Source organism: Prinia subflava, chromosome 1, assembly GCF_021018805.1.
Source record: "Prinia subflava isolate CZ2003 ecotype Zambia chromosome 1, Cam_Psub_1.2, whole genome shotgun sequence".
NCBI classification, from domain to species: domain Eukaryota; kingdom Metazoa; phylum Chordata; class Aves; order Passeriformes; family Cisticolidae; genus Prinia; species Prinia subflava.
Window position 1 is genome coordinate 96,016,526 of NC_086247.1, and position 14,905 is coordinate 96,031,430.

The 14,905-nt window shown below is 36.0% G+C and overlaps 1 protein-coding gene across 3 annotated transcripts in view; it reads left to right on the forward strand.

The window, feature by feature from the left end:
• Positions 1-12,159, forward strand: part of ICE1 (interactor of little elongation complex ELL subunit 1) — a 39,525-nt gene extending 27,366 nt beyond the window's left edge. For 2 of the 3 annotated variants that reach the window (XM_063404458.1, XM_063404467.1), the window contains 6 exons: positions 1,034-1,202; positions 5,018-5,178; positions 7,826-8,016; positions 9,181-9,287; positions 10,212-10,310; positions 11,240-12,159. In XM_063404458.1, coding sequence (XP_063260528.1) covers positions 1,034-1,202; positions 5,018-5,178; positions 7,826-8,016; positions 9,181-9,287; positions 10,212-10,310; positions 11,240-11,421 — 909 coding nt within the window. In that variant the 3' untranslated portion in view covers positions 11,422-12,159. Of the gene's footprint in view, positions 1-343; positions 436-1,033; positions 1,203-5,017; positions 5,179-7,825; positions 8,017-9,180; positions 9,288-10,211; positions 10,311-11,239 lie in introns of those variants that run through there. The other variant, XM_063404476.1, reaches the window with a different exon arrangement.
• Positions 12,160-14,905: the final 2,746 nt, after the last annotated feature.

Sequence of the window (14,905 nt, forward strand, 5' to 3'; positions counted from 1 at the left end):
ACTCTTAGTAGAGAGACATGCATACAGTACACACCTATTCCTATTCCCTTGTCTGGCTAATCAGATTGACATCCTGGTAGAGGAAAATACATTCATATATGTATAGACAATATGGATTCCTCCAGCAGCTAACATTAGGCACTCAGTACATCCAGTAGGTGACTGATATTCTTCCTACCTGTCTCACATGCACTGACACACTTAGAGACACAGAAGTGTACACACATTCCTCCAGCAGCTGGTCCAGACTTGTCTGGCACTCAGACTCATGGTGTTTCAGGTAGCTGGCTTAGACCTTCTGATTCCTCCCAAAGCTAACACTTGGAATCCCTGTTGTCCACAGGTACCCAGTCTGAAAAATGTACACTCCAGCACCTGGCTCCTAAACCTGCCATTCTACTCACTACCTTTAGGTCTCCCTCTAAGCATCCCCTAGTAAGTCATGCACAATCTGCACAATCCCAATATTCTTTTTCCTTGCATTTCATATTGAGTCCCATGTTACTATAGGCAGCAACAACTCCCCATCTCCTGCAGTGTGTACAGTGATCTGGAGAAAGAAAGACTGCTGTTCACTTACCTAGTGAATCTCACTCCTGGACAATGGGCTGTTTGTCCTTCTGTGACATCTTTGGAAGTAGCTAAGTCAGGATGCTTACATTTGCTGTGATTAGGTTATTTGGGTTACTCTACCTGTCATTATTCCTCTCCTCATTCCTTATACTTGTCATTATTCTCCTTGTTCTTTGAGAAAGATCGTTGTTAATAACTAAATTATTTGTATTGAAACAGTAGTAGCCCTATTCTTCATTTATGTATGGCATGTTTATTCTGGGAAGTTGCCTGCTCCTCTTTTTGCTTTCACTGGTTTCTTTTGATTTACTTTCTTGCATTTTTAAATGTGTGCAGACAGTATTCTTGCAAATAAGATAGCAGTTATTTTTACTTGTTGTACTACTGCACTATATATAACTAACGTTATCAGGTATTCATAAATATGTAACAGTCTAACAATATATTTTGTGTCTTACAGCATTTAGCAGAGTCCTTGCTGCATGTTATTCTCAATCAGCTGAAGGCTCAGAAGAATGCCACAAATTACAATTTCAGTCAGGCTCTGTGTCGAGTCTATGCAGGAATTTGTCGACAGTTGGGAGATTTGGAAAGAGCCCGCCTTTTCTGCTATAGCCTACTTAAAGAAGGTATAGTGTGGCTTAGAGGCTTTATATCTTAAATACGCTGTGTGTCTTTTTGCTGTAGTGTGTCAGAATTATTATGTTTGTAAAAACAAACAAATCCTGTTAGAGTTGTTTTCCTCAGAACTTTCTTCAGTAATGCTGAAGTATAGACTGTTCTAGAAGAAATTCCCCTTCTCATAGTTCTGCCACATACATGCTGTAGTTTTGTGGTGACCTGGGCTCTTAGTCTACGTATTTTTCCAAGGAAATATTTTATTTAGGATACTCTATGCTTTCATTTCCCTGCCATCTCCAAAATAATAATGTGATTTCTGGGAATTTCGTCCTTTTAGCCTATTAGAATTTTCTTATTTAAATTTAATTTTTCTTATTTTAATTTTCTTATTTTAATTAATTTAAATTCTTAATTTTAATTTTAATTAATATTTTCTTATTTTAAATTTAATTTTAATTAATTTAATTAATTAATTATGAATCTGCATCTGAGTAGGTGCAGATTCATAAAGTAAGTGTGATTTAAAACCAGGTATTTCAAATAGTGTCAGGAGCTGGACGATACCTTGATCAAAACCAGTATATTTTTATATGTCCTTGAAATCTTTTTATTTCCTGTTATCCAAATTCTCTCTTGGTTGAGAAGTTTTTTCCATTTTGGTTCCCTTCCTTTATCCCCCTGCCTTTTGGTCACAGGAACAAAGGTAACACATACATACTATAGCTAAGTTAAGAATTTTAGTTTTGGAAGATTAAAATTCACTGAGTTTGAAAATAGTATACTGGTATCTGTGTTTCACGTTAAAATAAAATAAAATAAAATTCAAGAGCACTGACAAGCAAAGTGCTACAGAATGAAATTCTTTCAATTACTTACTAGCTTTCATTTAACATTCCTGTCTTTTTTTTTTCTTTATAATCTTAAAAAGGTTTGTGATTTCATTTTGTTCTTAATTACCATTTTTGAGGGGGTGTCATATTTTTGTTTCTTTTTGGAATTGCTGTTGTCCCCTCTGTTTTTCTGTCCTGCAGTCCATTATAACTCTACTTTTACTTCTTTCATGTTGATAGTTTTAATACTGCACCATGTTAGAAACTATTACTTGTCAGATATATTTTCTTAATCTAAAATAATAATAAGCCTTTTGTCTTACTGCTTTTTCTTTTTTTTTGTGGCCTCTTGCAAATATTAAACATTCTCCCTTTTTTCCCTTCTTTTTCTGTCTAAGGTCCAAACTTTAATAGCTAAATGCATACTTTTATTAGTGTCTTAGTTTGAAAGACAGATACTGGCTAGGAAGGGGGCAGGACCTCCCTAGAGACGGAGAATTCGAATCCCCTCCCTCCAAATTATTCTAATTTAAAAAATTAAAGGAGCTTTCAGACAGAGGTATGGGGATAGGAATAACAGTTCTTTACTAGTATATATGACAAACAAACAAGAACTACAGCATTAATAATAAACAGAACCAGGAACCTTGAGGGCTTTCTTTTACAAAAACGCCCGGGGCAGTTTGATCTCGGCGCCCCTGCAGGACTCCGAGAGGCCAAGCTGGAAGGGAAGAAAGTCCCAGGCTGGTGGATGAGATGAGGAACTCTGCGCTGGTAGCTGGAGCGGCTGGAGTGTCGCGGCAGGGCTTGGCAGTGCAGGGCTACATAGTAGCAGGAGAACCTCAAAGCTCTGAAGAAGCAGCGGTAGTGGGGGGAGGGGAGTGGGTGGAGAAAGCGAGCTCAGGATTCCTGGATACACGAGCAGATGACGGTAGATTTCCCAGGAAGAGGCAGAGGCAGAATGATGGCCACAAACTCTTCCTGCAACAGGGGGCAGCTCGACTGTCCTCCTCGAGGCTGAGACCAAGCAAGAGTGCGTTCCCCTCCCCCAGCTCTGTCTTCTTGCCTTTCCCAAAGTGTGCCATCTCTCCCCTCTGAGGGACACTCCCAGGGACTCATAAACAATAGGTGTAGTCTTGTGCTGCCATGTCCCTCAAGTACTCCCTTTTGTTCTGACTAAGTAGTCATCAAGGCCTCTTGGAAACTTGTAAGAAAAAAATTCTGTAAGTGAAAAAAAACCCCAAAAAAACCAAATCTAACCCCCAACAATTAGATGATTTTCTCTTCTATACATTGAATTGTGTAAGTTTCTGATGTCATTGTTCTGGGATTTATAGTTATTTTTCAAATGGGAACAGCTGTAAACACATCTTAAGTGCTGTTTAGGCTTCTTAAAATTTTGTTTTATTTGATTAGTATGCATTTATTTTAGGCTTTCCTCTTTCATGTAGTTTCACATATTCCCATCAGAATTATGACAACACAAGCTACACAATTACCAAATTCACTATAAACAGTCAGCATTACTACTTTAGACTAACATCACCTATTGTCTTGATGACTTTTCCATTGTTTTTGTTCTCTTCTCCATTCAAGTATTCTGCTTTAAGTGACTACAAGTAAAATGTTACCTTTTTGGTTGATTTTCCTTTTATGTCTCCTGTGTTCGCTCCCTTTTTTCTTTCTTTTTTTTTAGTTTTGTTTTTTTGATGCCCCTTGAACTCTTACTCATCACAGAGTGAATTTTATAAGTGTTTCAAATTCCTGTGTAGGCAATTCAAGTCAGTAATTGTGGTTCAATAGTCCTGATAGAAAAAAATTCTGAGAGGAAAAAGTTAATTCTTCACATGATGAGCTGCTTCAGAGTAGAAGGTCCATCCAAGTTGCTTCATTGAAGTCTAAATTCTTTATGCTCATTAAAGCTTTTTGCTTTGATGTATTTTGATATGCTTTTTTCGTTCTTAAGATCTTTCAAAAAATGTAGAAGTTGTGCTGAAGTGAAGAGGGAAAGTACATTTAGCTTTTAGATTTCATTGGGTTTTGTATAGTGTTCCAGGCATATGTATTACAGTATAGCATTTCGTGCATCAAAGTAATATCTACTTTTTTACCTATTTCAGTGTATTTGTTATTGCTTACAGACTACATGCTCATGTTTTATCTTAGTATTTTCCCTTGAAGCTCTCAGCTTTGGTATTCAAAAGGGTCTTTTGGCTTCCCATTGATGGCCTGGAACTCTGTCCTCTCTAACTGATAGTTGTCAGATACTTGCTCTGAATTACTTTAACGAATGAAGATTCTTCAGTCATATGGAGTAGCACAGATTTTTACATCTATGGAAGTACAAATAGTAGCATGCAACATTCATATATGCTCACATACAACTTGCATAATATGTCATTTCTTTGATAAAGTCTGGTAAAACTGCTGAGCAATATCAGATTTGAATTGTGTGAAAGATCTTTGCTGGTTTTATAGATATATGTATTTCACAGGTGTATGGGTGCGAGGTATTAGCAAGTACTGTAGATTATTTTTTTGTTTGGACTAATTCTACTTTGGTCCAGTGATCAGAGTGCTTATTTGTGACTGAAATGTATTAGGTAGGTTTTTGGAGTGCATCTTCCAGTCTAATTTAATCCTACAAGAATCCAGTTTTAATGCTTTAAGACCACTCCCCTTAGTGAACTAAAGTGCAGTGAGAAAGATGAAGGGGTAGGAAGTGTAATTACAATAGGTGAGGTGGCTTAAGGTTTGTTGGGGTTCTACATGGTGTTTCTTGTTTGGTTTTTCTCTTGGATCTTTTCTTCTTATTTAGTCTTAGGACTGAGATCTGCTAGTATGACTCGGTTTCCTTAGGCTGCAGTTGTGATGTGACTTCTGTGCCTTTTTTCCTAGTTACCCTGCTGAATGTACTAGCTTTTAATGCCTGAAGATATATTTTTGTGTTTTAAAATGTTAAAATTTTACTTTGTTATTTCTTTTTCCCTTAGACTTTCCAGACTCAGAAAAACTGATTTTGTTTATCACCAATATATGGTCTGACATATTTGTCTTCCAAGGTGCAATTAACAAAGCTATGCAATTAGTTATCAGGCAAAGTGCAAGCAATGAGATACTGGCCTGTTTAAGTGCTTATCTCAACTGGGAACAGGTAATATCTGATTTCATTGTGACTATCAGCTTTTGTCTGCATTGGTTGCTTGGCTGGCTGAATCAAATCAAACAACTTACTTTTCTAGTGAAGGGTGTGAATATCCCTTGGAGGCTGCACAATTGTGCAACTAATGCCACTTCAGGCCTTTTCCCCCTAGTTGTCTAGACCCTACTAGAATACAATACTTTTCTTGTTTTCTTTTAAATACTAATCCATCTACTGAACATTAAAAGTAAAGGTTGTTTTTAAACTTCTCACCAGAGTGTTGTAGGACTAGGGAATTCTTTTCATCTATGGAACTGTTCTTTGAGATGTTTTTTTTCTTTTGCTTTGTATTGTTGCTTTTTAAAATGTGTTTGCTTTATCTTTTGTAGTTCTCTGTGTAACAGGTAATGCATTACTGCAGTTAAAATCAAGATGAGCCTGTCTCTTTTTACTCATGATCTTTTTGCAATGTAGACTGTAAATACTTGTTTATCACAAATAAAAAACCCCTTAAGTTATAGGCAGTTGGTGTGATCAATACAAAAACAGTGATACCAGAAGAAGGATGATCAGTGAGAGCTGACTTCAAGTCTTTGAGCTGTTCGGCAAATCATTTTGTTTCCATCTAAATTTTCAGCAGGCACATATTACCATCCTGAAAAGACCGTTGCGAGGAGAAAAATTGAAATCATTGGGAACAATTTTGTATCAGGCAGATGGAAAGCCAGAGGTGCTTTGCTTCTAAAGGAGTTTTTGTTACAGACTTTTGTCTGTTTAAAGGCTAGGACTCCATATTTTTGAAAACGCCATATTAATGCCAGGCTTGCTTCCTGGAAATAAAATAATTTTGTAAATATCAAGTGAACAAAATTATATTGATTCATAGCTGTCCTGCTTCTGGCCAGGACAGGGTTAATTTTTGCAGTAGCCAAAAGGGAGCATTTCTGGGACCTGGAGATTTACTCTGTACCACCTCACATCTTTCCAGGGATGTGGGGAAGGAAGTCTCTTCTAGGGAGAATGAGTCTCTTCTAGGTCAGCATAGTCTGGTGGAGGGAGAGGCTGGGTATTGTTCTTTTGGTGTGAATTGTAGGTCTCTCTTTTGTACCTTCCATAATTTGTTGCTATTACTGTTTATTTTCTTATCTCATTGCTGTTTCCAGTAAATTGTTCTTATCTCAACCTGAGATCATTACATTTCATGCCTCCAATTCTCTCCATCCCACCACAGAGATGAGGAAGGGAGAGAAGGGAGGAAGCAAGCAGTGCTTGGTTTCAGTGGGAGCACTGATTTGGAGAATACCATTCCTAAACCATGACAATAGCTCATCTATGCCCTATTCTAACATGGTGCTCTACAACTGCCCCTTGAGGAATGCAGTAGTCTTACTGCTGTCATCATAGCCTTTTGGTGTTGTATGATAATTTTTTTTTCTTTAACCTCTGAAGCCAGCTCTGAATTCAATATGGTATCACTGAAATTACAGCCCCCTAAAACTCCTGCTTTAGTGCAGGAGTGAGTTAAACTGGCATAGATTTGAATCTAGATTTTACTATTAAATCACAGTTGTGATGTAGCATTAAGGTCTAGTATTCAGTTATGCTTTTCTGCAGTCTCTGTTTAGTGAAGAATTTGTATTCTCCATTCTATTAGGTTACAGCTTTTAGTATCATGCCAGTAGAAATGCACATAAGAATGTCCTAGTAAATGTTCCTGGAAATATTAATTCTTTGCACTCACACTACCTACTTTTATTAATGGAGCTCTGAAATATGAGAGCTGCTGCAGCAGGGGAGAAAGACCTCAGAATTTTCTATAGTGAAGACAGGAGATGACATCATCCTGTCTGTAAGCTCTCTTTTACTTATATACTTGAAACTTATACCTGTAGATATACAGGTATAAGTTTCAAGTAGATTGTGATTAACAGTCTGTTATACCTATAATTTTAGGCGAAGATTATTCTACTTCCAAAAGTGAAACTCATTTGGAATGGGTATTTATTTCTTGGTCAAAGCATGTAATCTTAGTGACTTGCACCATGGCATAGCTTGCCAATTATATGAGGTTTTGTACTGGGAAGATCTGCCAAGCACCCATTCTTTTTATGTGATAAGCCTAGACTTTTTTCTTAATATGTCAGATATTTTAAAAATGTTTGTTTTTTAATTTCCTTTCTTCCTCTATCTATTTAATTAGCAGAATGGTTTCACAGGGCATGTTTATTTACCTCAACTATTGAAAGTATTTGGTTGCAAATTTGCCCCTAATGAAGAATAAAGAGTAACAAATTTTAAAATTATTTAGAAAGTAAACAATTATTAGACTAATCTTCTTGCACTGGGAAAAAACCACTCTTATTACCTAAATGCTGCATTGAGAGAAACAAAAATGCCCAAGTTGTAGAATGAGAGGGTGGGTGAGATCTGTGGTTTTTCTTGTTTGGGTATTTTTTCCCCAAGTTCTCCTTCTAGTAAAGGCGTCAGGAAAAATACCTAGTACTTGATGATTTTGGTTTATGTACTCTATTTGTTTGTGTTAATTCAGCCCAAAAGTTGGATTTATAGCATACACAGTCAGTATCAAATATTTGTAAAGAGTTTCGTTCTGAGCTGGTAACTTTTCATGCATTAAGATAATTACCTTCTAAAATTGCAGAGTTCGTCTTTAGATGCTGGTATTATGGTCTCAAACCTACTTTTAGAAATGCAGTCATGTACAAAAATAGAATTTCACTTGAGTGAGCAGTATGGAGAAGATCTGAGTGAAGATGCTTGGCAGTATATATTTGCTGTTGATCTACTCTGCTCTCACATGAAGTGGGATTGGACACATGATAATGTTATAAGGTATTGTGGCAATCACTTTTTTCAAATGTTTTCCTTTGTGATTTTTTTGCATTTTGTATTCGTGGTGTTTTTTTGTTTCCTAAATTCATTATGACTTAGCTTTTAATATAATAAAATATTGCCATAGGTATTTAGAAATGAGGATATTTCAACCTGATGAGACCTAGACTACTGTGTATGTGTGCATTATTTTAAGATAGAAGGAGTGATGAGGAAATGTAGGATTTTATGGTATTGTCCTAAGAAATGGACCCTGTTAGAACTGTTCTATTAAAGAATTGTTTTCAAAATAGCTATATAAGATTTTGAGATTGTCTGTCAGTAAAACAAAGTGATTGCTTTCTTCTGAACTTACTTGTTGAATTCCCCTCTCCCCACAGTGGAAAATGAGAGTGGAATTCCTTATAGGAAAATAACACTGCTTCATTGCTGAAAGTGAAATATATCCATATCATTAGTGTATTATCTTGATTTAAGTCTGATTTTAATTCTAAAATAATTATAATACATAGATTCAATGTCTTAAATTTTCTTTGAAGCTATAATCCTGGATATGGACTGCTACCATACCTAACATTGTTTGAAAGACTTCATTTTAATACCTACACTCATCTGACAGCCTTGATTTTCTGTATAGAGGTTACATGACTTAGTAGACATTTGTTTATCTTTGACATAACATATTAAGTGATACTTATAGTCATCATTGCCTTCTATACAAGTTCCATACTTTCAGATTTACTATCTGAAAGAAGTTATTTTTGGTGAAATATTTTTAAAGTTAATACATACTAGCTTCAGTGAAACGTATGTAGTTTTAATTAAAGCCATACCAAGGTGGTTGTGAGTTGTGCTGGTAATAGGTAAGTAGGTCTATTAGCATAATTTTAAGGATTAAGACAGTCTTACTTTGGGTCCTTTTAGGTTTTAAAACAACCATCACATCCTACTTGTAACATACAAACTGAATTTTCAGTCTTACAAGAAACTTACAGAATATATCAGCATGGCATTTGAAAGCAACACAATTTCATATACATCTGTGAAGTCAGTCTACCTAAAGTTAGTAATAAACAAAAGAGTTATTTGCCTTCATTATTGTATGAATACTCTAACCACCCCTTCATGCAGTATGAGGTTTTCAAATTAATTTTTCTTTCACAGCAAAGTGCTTTGGCCTTCTATGGATAACTGGATAAAGAAGAGAAAGGGGCATGAAACTGCTCAATCTGTTCGTGACAGTGTTATAGCATTGACACTCAGACTAATTGGTAAGTAATCAAAATTCTTGGTTGAATTTCTACTTTGCGTAAATACGTCCTTATGAAAGTGTCAGGCCGGTCTGGAAAGGAAGTTGAAGTATTTTTGAATTTTATTGGATCTTTATGCAGATATTTTCTGTTTATCAGCCTGTGGAAAGCAGGTACTTCAGTTTTGAGAGATGTTCTATTGATTCATGATAACAAATACCACATGTTTTATTTAGTTAAAATGAAATCATCTGTAGCCACTTACAGAATCATAGAAATCCTGAGTTGGAAAGGACCCACTAGGATCGTTGAAGTCCAACTTCTACCCTGCACAGGCCAGCCCCAGGAATCATACCATGTGCCTAATGCATCTTGAACTCAGACAGGACTGGTGGTGTGACCAGATCCTTGAGGAGCCTGTTCCAGTGCCTAACCACCCTCTGCACAAAGAATCTTTTCCTAATACCTGACCTAAACCTCCCATGACATAGCTTCATGTCATGTGGTTTCCAGCAGTATAAAATATGGGGGTTTATGCAACTTAATACCATAATAAATTTAGGTTAGATTATTTTGGGGGGGATCTAGGTGGCATTTGATGTAAATATATATAGTTTGAGTTTCAATAAATATTTTCAGTATGTAGGCTATATTATATTGTTTATTAAACAAAAAATGCACTCCTTCTGAGTTTTACACTTAAAATTGTAAACCTATTGGAGGTTGAATCAATCTGATGAAAAATACCTTGAGTCTTTAGCTCTTTAGCTACACAAAGAATGGGACAGCTATTCTTCCCAAGACAACGTGGTAACACAAATCACGTTTTTTGTAGGTAAAATTTGTATTTTCTGTTGATACTTGAGCAGACAGTTGGGAAATATAAAAGCTGGGAAGTTGACTCTCTAAACAGTCAGATATGTAGTAACTCTTTTTTTCTTTCAGGTCGATTAGGACAAATAGGTTTGAAGGAAGGCTATCTTGCTGCCGTGAAGAATATTAGTTCAGTAATTGGACTGTTTGTGCAGCATGCAAAAGAGGAAGGTAATGTTTTTTTTATAGAAACTTAAGTGTAGCATCCACAATGTGAAGTTTTGCAATGCCAGAATATAAATTAAGGCACATGTAGCAAAACAGCCTGCTTTTGCAGTTTACGTTAGCACATAACAGGTCAAACAGTTTTCGGTTTGAGTCCCTTTCTTTTACAAAGTTAATGAGTTATTAACAGTATTACCTTCAGTTTGAGACAGAGAATAATTCTGAGATGGTTTCAGACATCTTGGAATTGAGTGTTTAATGTAAGAGCCTATCAGCTGTATTAGCGATCACTTAAAGGGTGAACAAGTTAAGATTACTTGAAGGGTAATTGTAATTTGAGCAGTAACAGCTCATTTTTTACCTGAGCAATTTATGGTGAAGCTTACTACTAACAAAACCATTGTATTGGGAGAAAGACAGTTCAAGATATTGATGAGACAAAACAAGGCAGCAGCAGAGATCTATATTGCTAAATTACTCTGTATGTTAAGTACTTTTTGCAGTGAAGCATTTGTTAATGTTAGGGAGCTGTTTTGAACCACCTGTGTAACTTCTCTTCCTTGCAATCTCAAATTCTTCTAACTGGATGGTGTATGGTGTACAGTGTATGTCTGTGTTTCAAACTCAGTGTAAACCTTACTGTTTTCTTAAGTCTTATTATGCTTAACTAAAGTCACTAGATTGTCAACTCTTGTATGCCCTTTGAATACTGAAAAGTTACTAAATTGAGAAAATTGTGAAGTGCTATTATAAAATGAGATGTTACAGAATTTGTGTGCAGGTTGTCCTCTTTCTGTGTTACAGTGTTAGGCATCACAACTGTTGATGTGTTTTATTTTCAGTTCTTGAATAATAGTTTCTATAGATTCAAGATTCCCCAAAGCATTCTTGCTTATTAAAGTTTCTATAAGCTGATTTTCATTAACTTTTTGCAGGTGTTCCCTGGGGTGTGCAGCTGGCAGCTGTATATTCACTATGTGACTTGGGTTCAAGCAATCCAGAAGGTATTGTTGAGACCATCCATGCTTGGAGAGCAAAAGTTCTTAACAACATCCCTTATGCTGTCACAGATGGCATAGCTGAAATCACTTCTCTGTGTGAAATGGAGCTAAACTAAAATGTAAGGAAGTGGACTGATATAAAGAAAGAAGTGCCTTACCAATTAAGCTGTGGTGGCTTCCAGTTAAAAACCATACAAAGTGGTGTGTCATCTTTGTATTTCATGTTGTTAATCAGAATGTCTGATCATGCAAAGCAAGGTCAAGTATTTTATTTGGCTTTTCTGTTTGAAGGAAGGATTTCTTAAAAATAAACAAAAGTACTTGCTTTTCCTAGTAGCTGATTAGTGATCTGAAAACAAGTGCATCTTGAACTCCTGAGGTATTTCTGGTTTGATGACAAAAATCAGTAACTCTTTTCATTCTTTAACCTACATCCATTTGGAGTATGGACTATTTGACAGAATATTCAGCGTGACTTGAAAATCTGGCTCTATTATTTTGTACTATTTTTATAAAGTAACCATTCATATAGTAGAATATTCCCCAGATTCTGCTTTATTTTGCTTGGGTTGTCTCATAAATTTAATTCAAAATACTTGCGGAAAACAGGTAGGAATTGACTTTTTGTGTAGCCATCATGTATGGAGTAACAGAGATATTAAATCTCTGAACTTGTATATATTGTGTATTCTGATGTGTCTCACATTTGGTATTATTCCACTTGGGGAATTTTATATATGTAAATAGACAATTGGTTCAAAAAAAGTTCATGTTTCTAATGATAGCTTCACTACACTCTGTTTTTGTATCTTTCATAATAAAAGAGACAAACACCATTGTGTTCTTGTTGATCTTTTTAAATAACATAGTTAACTGTGTTTCTAGCTTATATAAATACTATTTTGGGGGCAGCAGGAAATTACCTGTTGAGGTAATTTTACTGAATGAATTGCCCTATTAAATTGAATGAATTGAATAACACTACAATTCTGGACATTTCTCCAAAAGTTTCTGGTATGCTTTGGGGGCTTGGGAAGTAGCTTTAAAAAGCAATTGAAACTTTCTATTTTCACTGCATTGTTGTGCTCATATTGAAGGGGTGAGCTTTGCTAATGCAGATTCTTACTGCAACTTCTGACAGAGTTTTGTGGTGCTGAAATGCATTGTGATTTTTGTGCCTCTTCCAAGTGTGACTGCCAGTGCAGTCCCCTAGCCTTCTGAGAGTTTATTTCCTCTGAGCTGAAACTATGTAGAGCAAAGTGGCCATTGATTTCAACTGTAGCTGCTAGCACTCTGGACAGCAAATGGACCTCAGTGAGTTTACCACAGACAACTCAGTAAATGAAAAATAATCTAGTAGTATTGGTGATACCTGTGCACAACAGGCACTGCTACAGATGTCTATCAGGAAGGCTTCCAGTAGGGATTCATATAAATTAATTTGCCTCAGGTTGAAGCTGTATGATATCTGGGACCCTGGGCATTTTGGTGATCGTGAAGGCTTTGGGGATTTTATGTGTAACCTTCATTCACCCTTCTTGCACTAAAATGAGCACAAAATATCTGAAGTGGAAGAAGGACGACAGAAAGCACAAGTTGACTATAAAAGTATTGATCATAAATCTGAAAACTAAAGGAAATGAGAAATAGAACAAATAAAGAAAGGAACAAAGTGAGTAGAGGATCATAGATGTTTCAGTGCAAAAGTATTGCAACCAAAAATCTTCACAGCAAATAGAAAAACCTATTTCCTTTAGAATTTTTATAAAACATTGGCATTTGAAGTAGATGAGACTTGCAGGGGAAATATCAGAATTTTCCAAGACAAAAAAATCTACAGCTATACTAATTTGGAACCAGATTAAAAAAAAAAAAAAAAAAAAATTCAACCTACCCTCAACCATTTTCATGAAAAATATTCTGCTTATGTAAGAAAATAATTTGTGTGTGCTGGAAACATGAAACTGATTTGAATTGTGTGTTTCTCACTACTGCCTAATCAAACTGCAATGGAATAAGTAAAATTAGAATAATTAATTGTCACTGTGCCACGTTTTGAGACCTCAGCGTCTCTATTCCAGCCAGCCCAGGCACTGTGAATATCGCTTGAAGGATCAGTTTGTATGCTGTGTGAACGATACTGATTCCTACGGGGTTCTTGTTCCTGAGAGATCCTCTCAGCAGCGGTGGTAAAATGACTCGGACAGAGGCAAGAGGAAGGAGGCAGTGAATAGCAGCGGTTTTATTGTAAGTATACACGCGTTCCGGCTGCGCCGCGACTGCGCGCGAAAGCAGTTTGTGCTGGATTTTATCCAGATAGGTGAGAGGGAGGGGTGAGGGTACAACAACCAATGAAGGGGATCCCTGGGACTGTTAAGCACACGGGAAATTTAACTTTACCAACCGGGGAAGCGGGGAGGAGTACAAAAAACCGTGGGCATCATGAATGACAGGTAACGGACTGTTACATAACGACAGGTGCACGCACGTGCGAGAGAGAACAAAGGAATAATATGATAAACCTAATAAACCTAATTTGCACACTGCCACAATTAATATCCTGAAGGTGTTTGCTTCTGTTAAATACTAATCACTCATCACTCATAAAAAAATACTTGTAACTCCCACACACAGTGTCAAATTTACCATATTTAAAAAGCTGTAAAATGTTAATATCCATAAAGGATAGTGATTTTCAGTATTTGGAATGCTTTATCCATCTTGATATCTGTTCCAAATACCAAAGTCCTATTTTGTGCAAAATAGCCCATTAAAACAGGGGTTTTCAGGTTTCTATCATCATTTGCAGATTTTTGGTTTTTGTTTTTTTTTTTTTTTCCTTACATGAATATGGAGCATGTGGCTTGTCCAAAGCTACGTGTATCAGGAAATGTTCAAATTTTCAATTCTGCATGCCTTCTCATATTCCTAAACTAAAACATGAAAAGCTCTCTCAACTGCTAAAACATTTATGTCAACAATCTAAGCCTAGACAAAGTGATAAGAGTTAAAATTCATGTCAGATTATTTTAATCAGTTGTCGCAGTTCCTGACTCAAATACAGGAGACAGTAAACATGTATAATAGTTTATGTATAACGGTAATTCTGACTATAGGCTTCTGACTTCATAACTTCATAACTGAAACGTCCCTGATATGTATTTACTCCAGAAAAAGAAACTTGTCATAAATATTGGAGAGCAGTATAACTTTGTCTGGGTGTAGATTAACAGGATGCTGGAATAAGTTGTTCTAAGAAAAATTTTATTTATCTGTTTTTCTTGTTTGGTTGCCATCACACTAAAAGTTATTTTTAGAGTGTCTGTATCTTAACGTTTTACTGGCAGAATTATTTGATTGTTTACTCAGTCATCCCTTGCTGGAATACAAATTTTGGACATACATACTTTTTGTTTCTACAAAAAGTAGCATCTTTGAGCTAGGCTACCTGCTAACACCACTAGGGTATTTTCCAGGATGATTTTGCCTCTCTAGGTATAGTAGCAAATCTTTTTCAGTGTGAATTATTTCTTTGTCTTCATAAAAGAAAAAGGTTGTACTCTAGACTGCTTAAAATTAAGCTCTAGTTATTTTATCAGG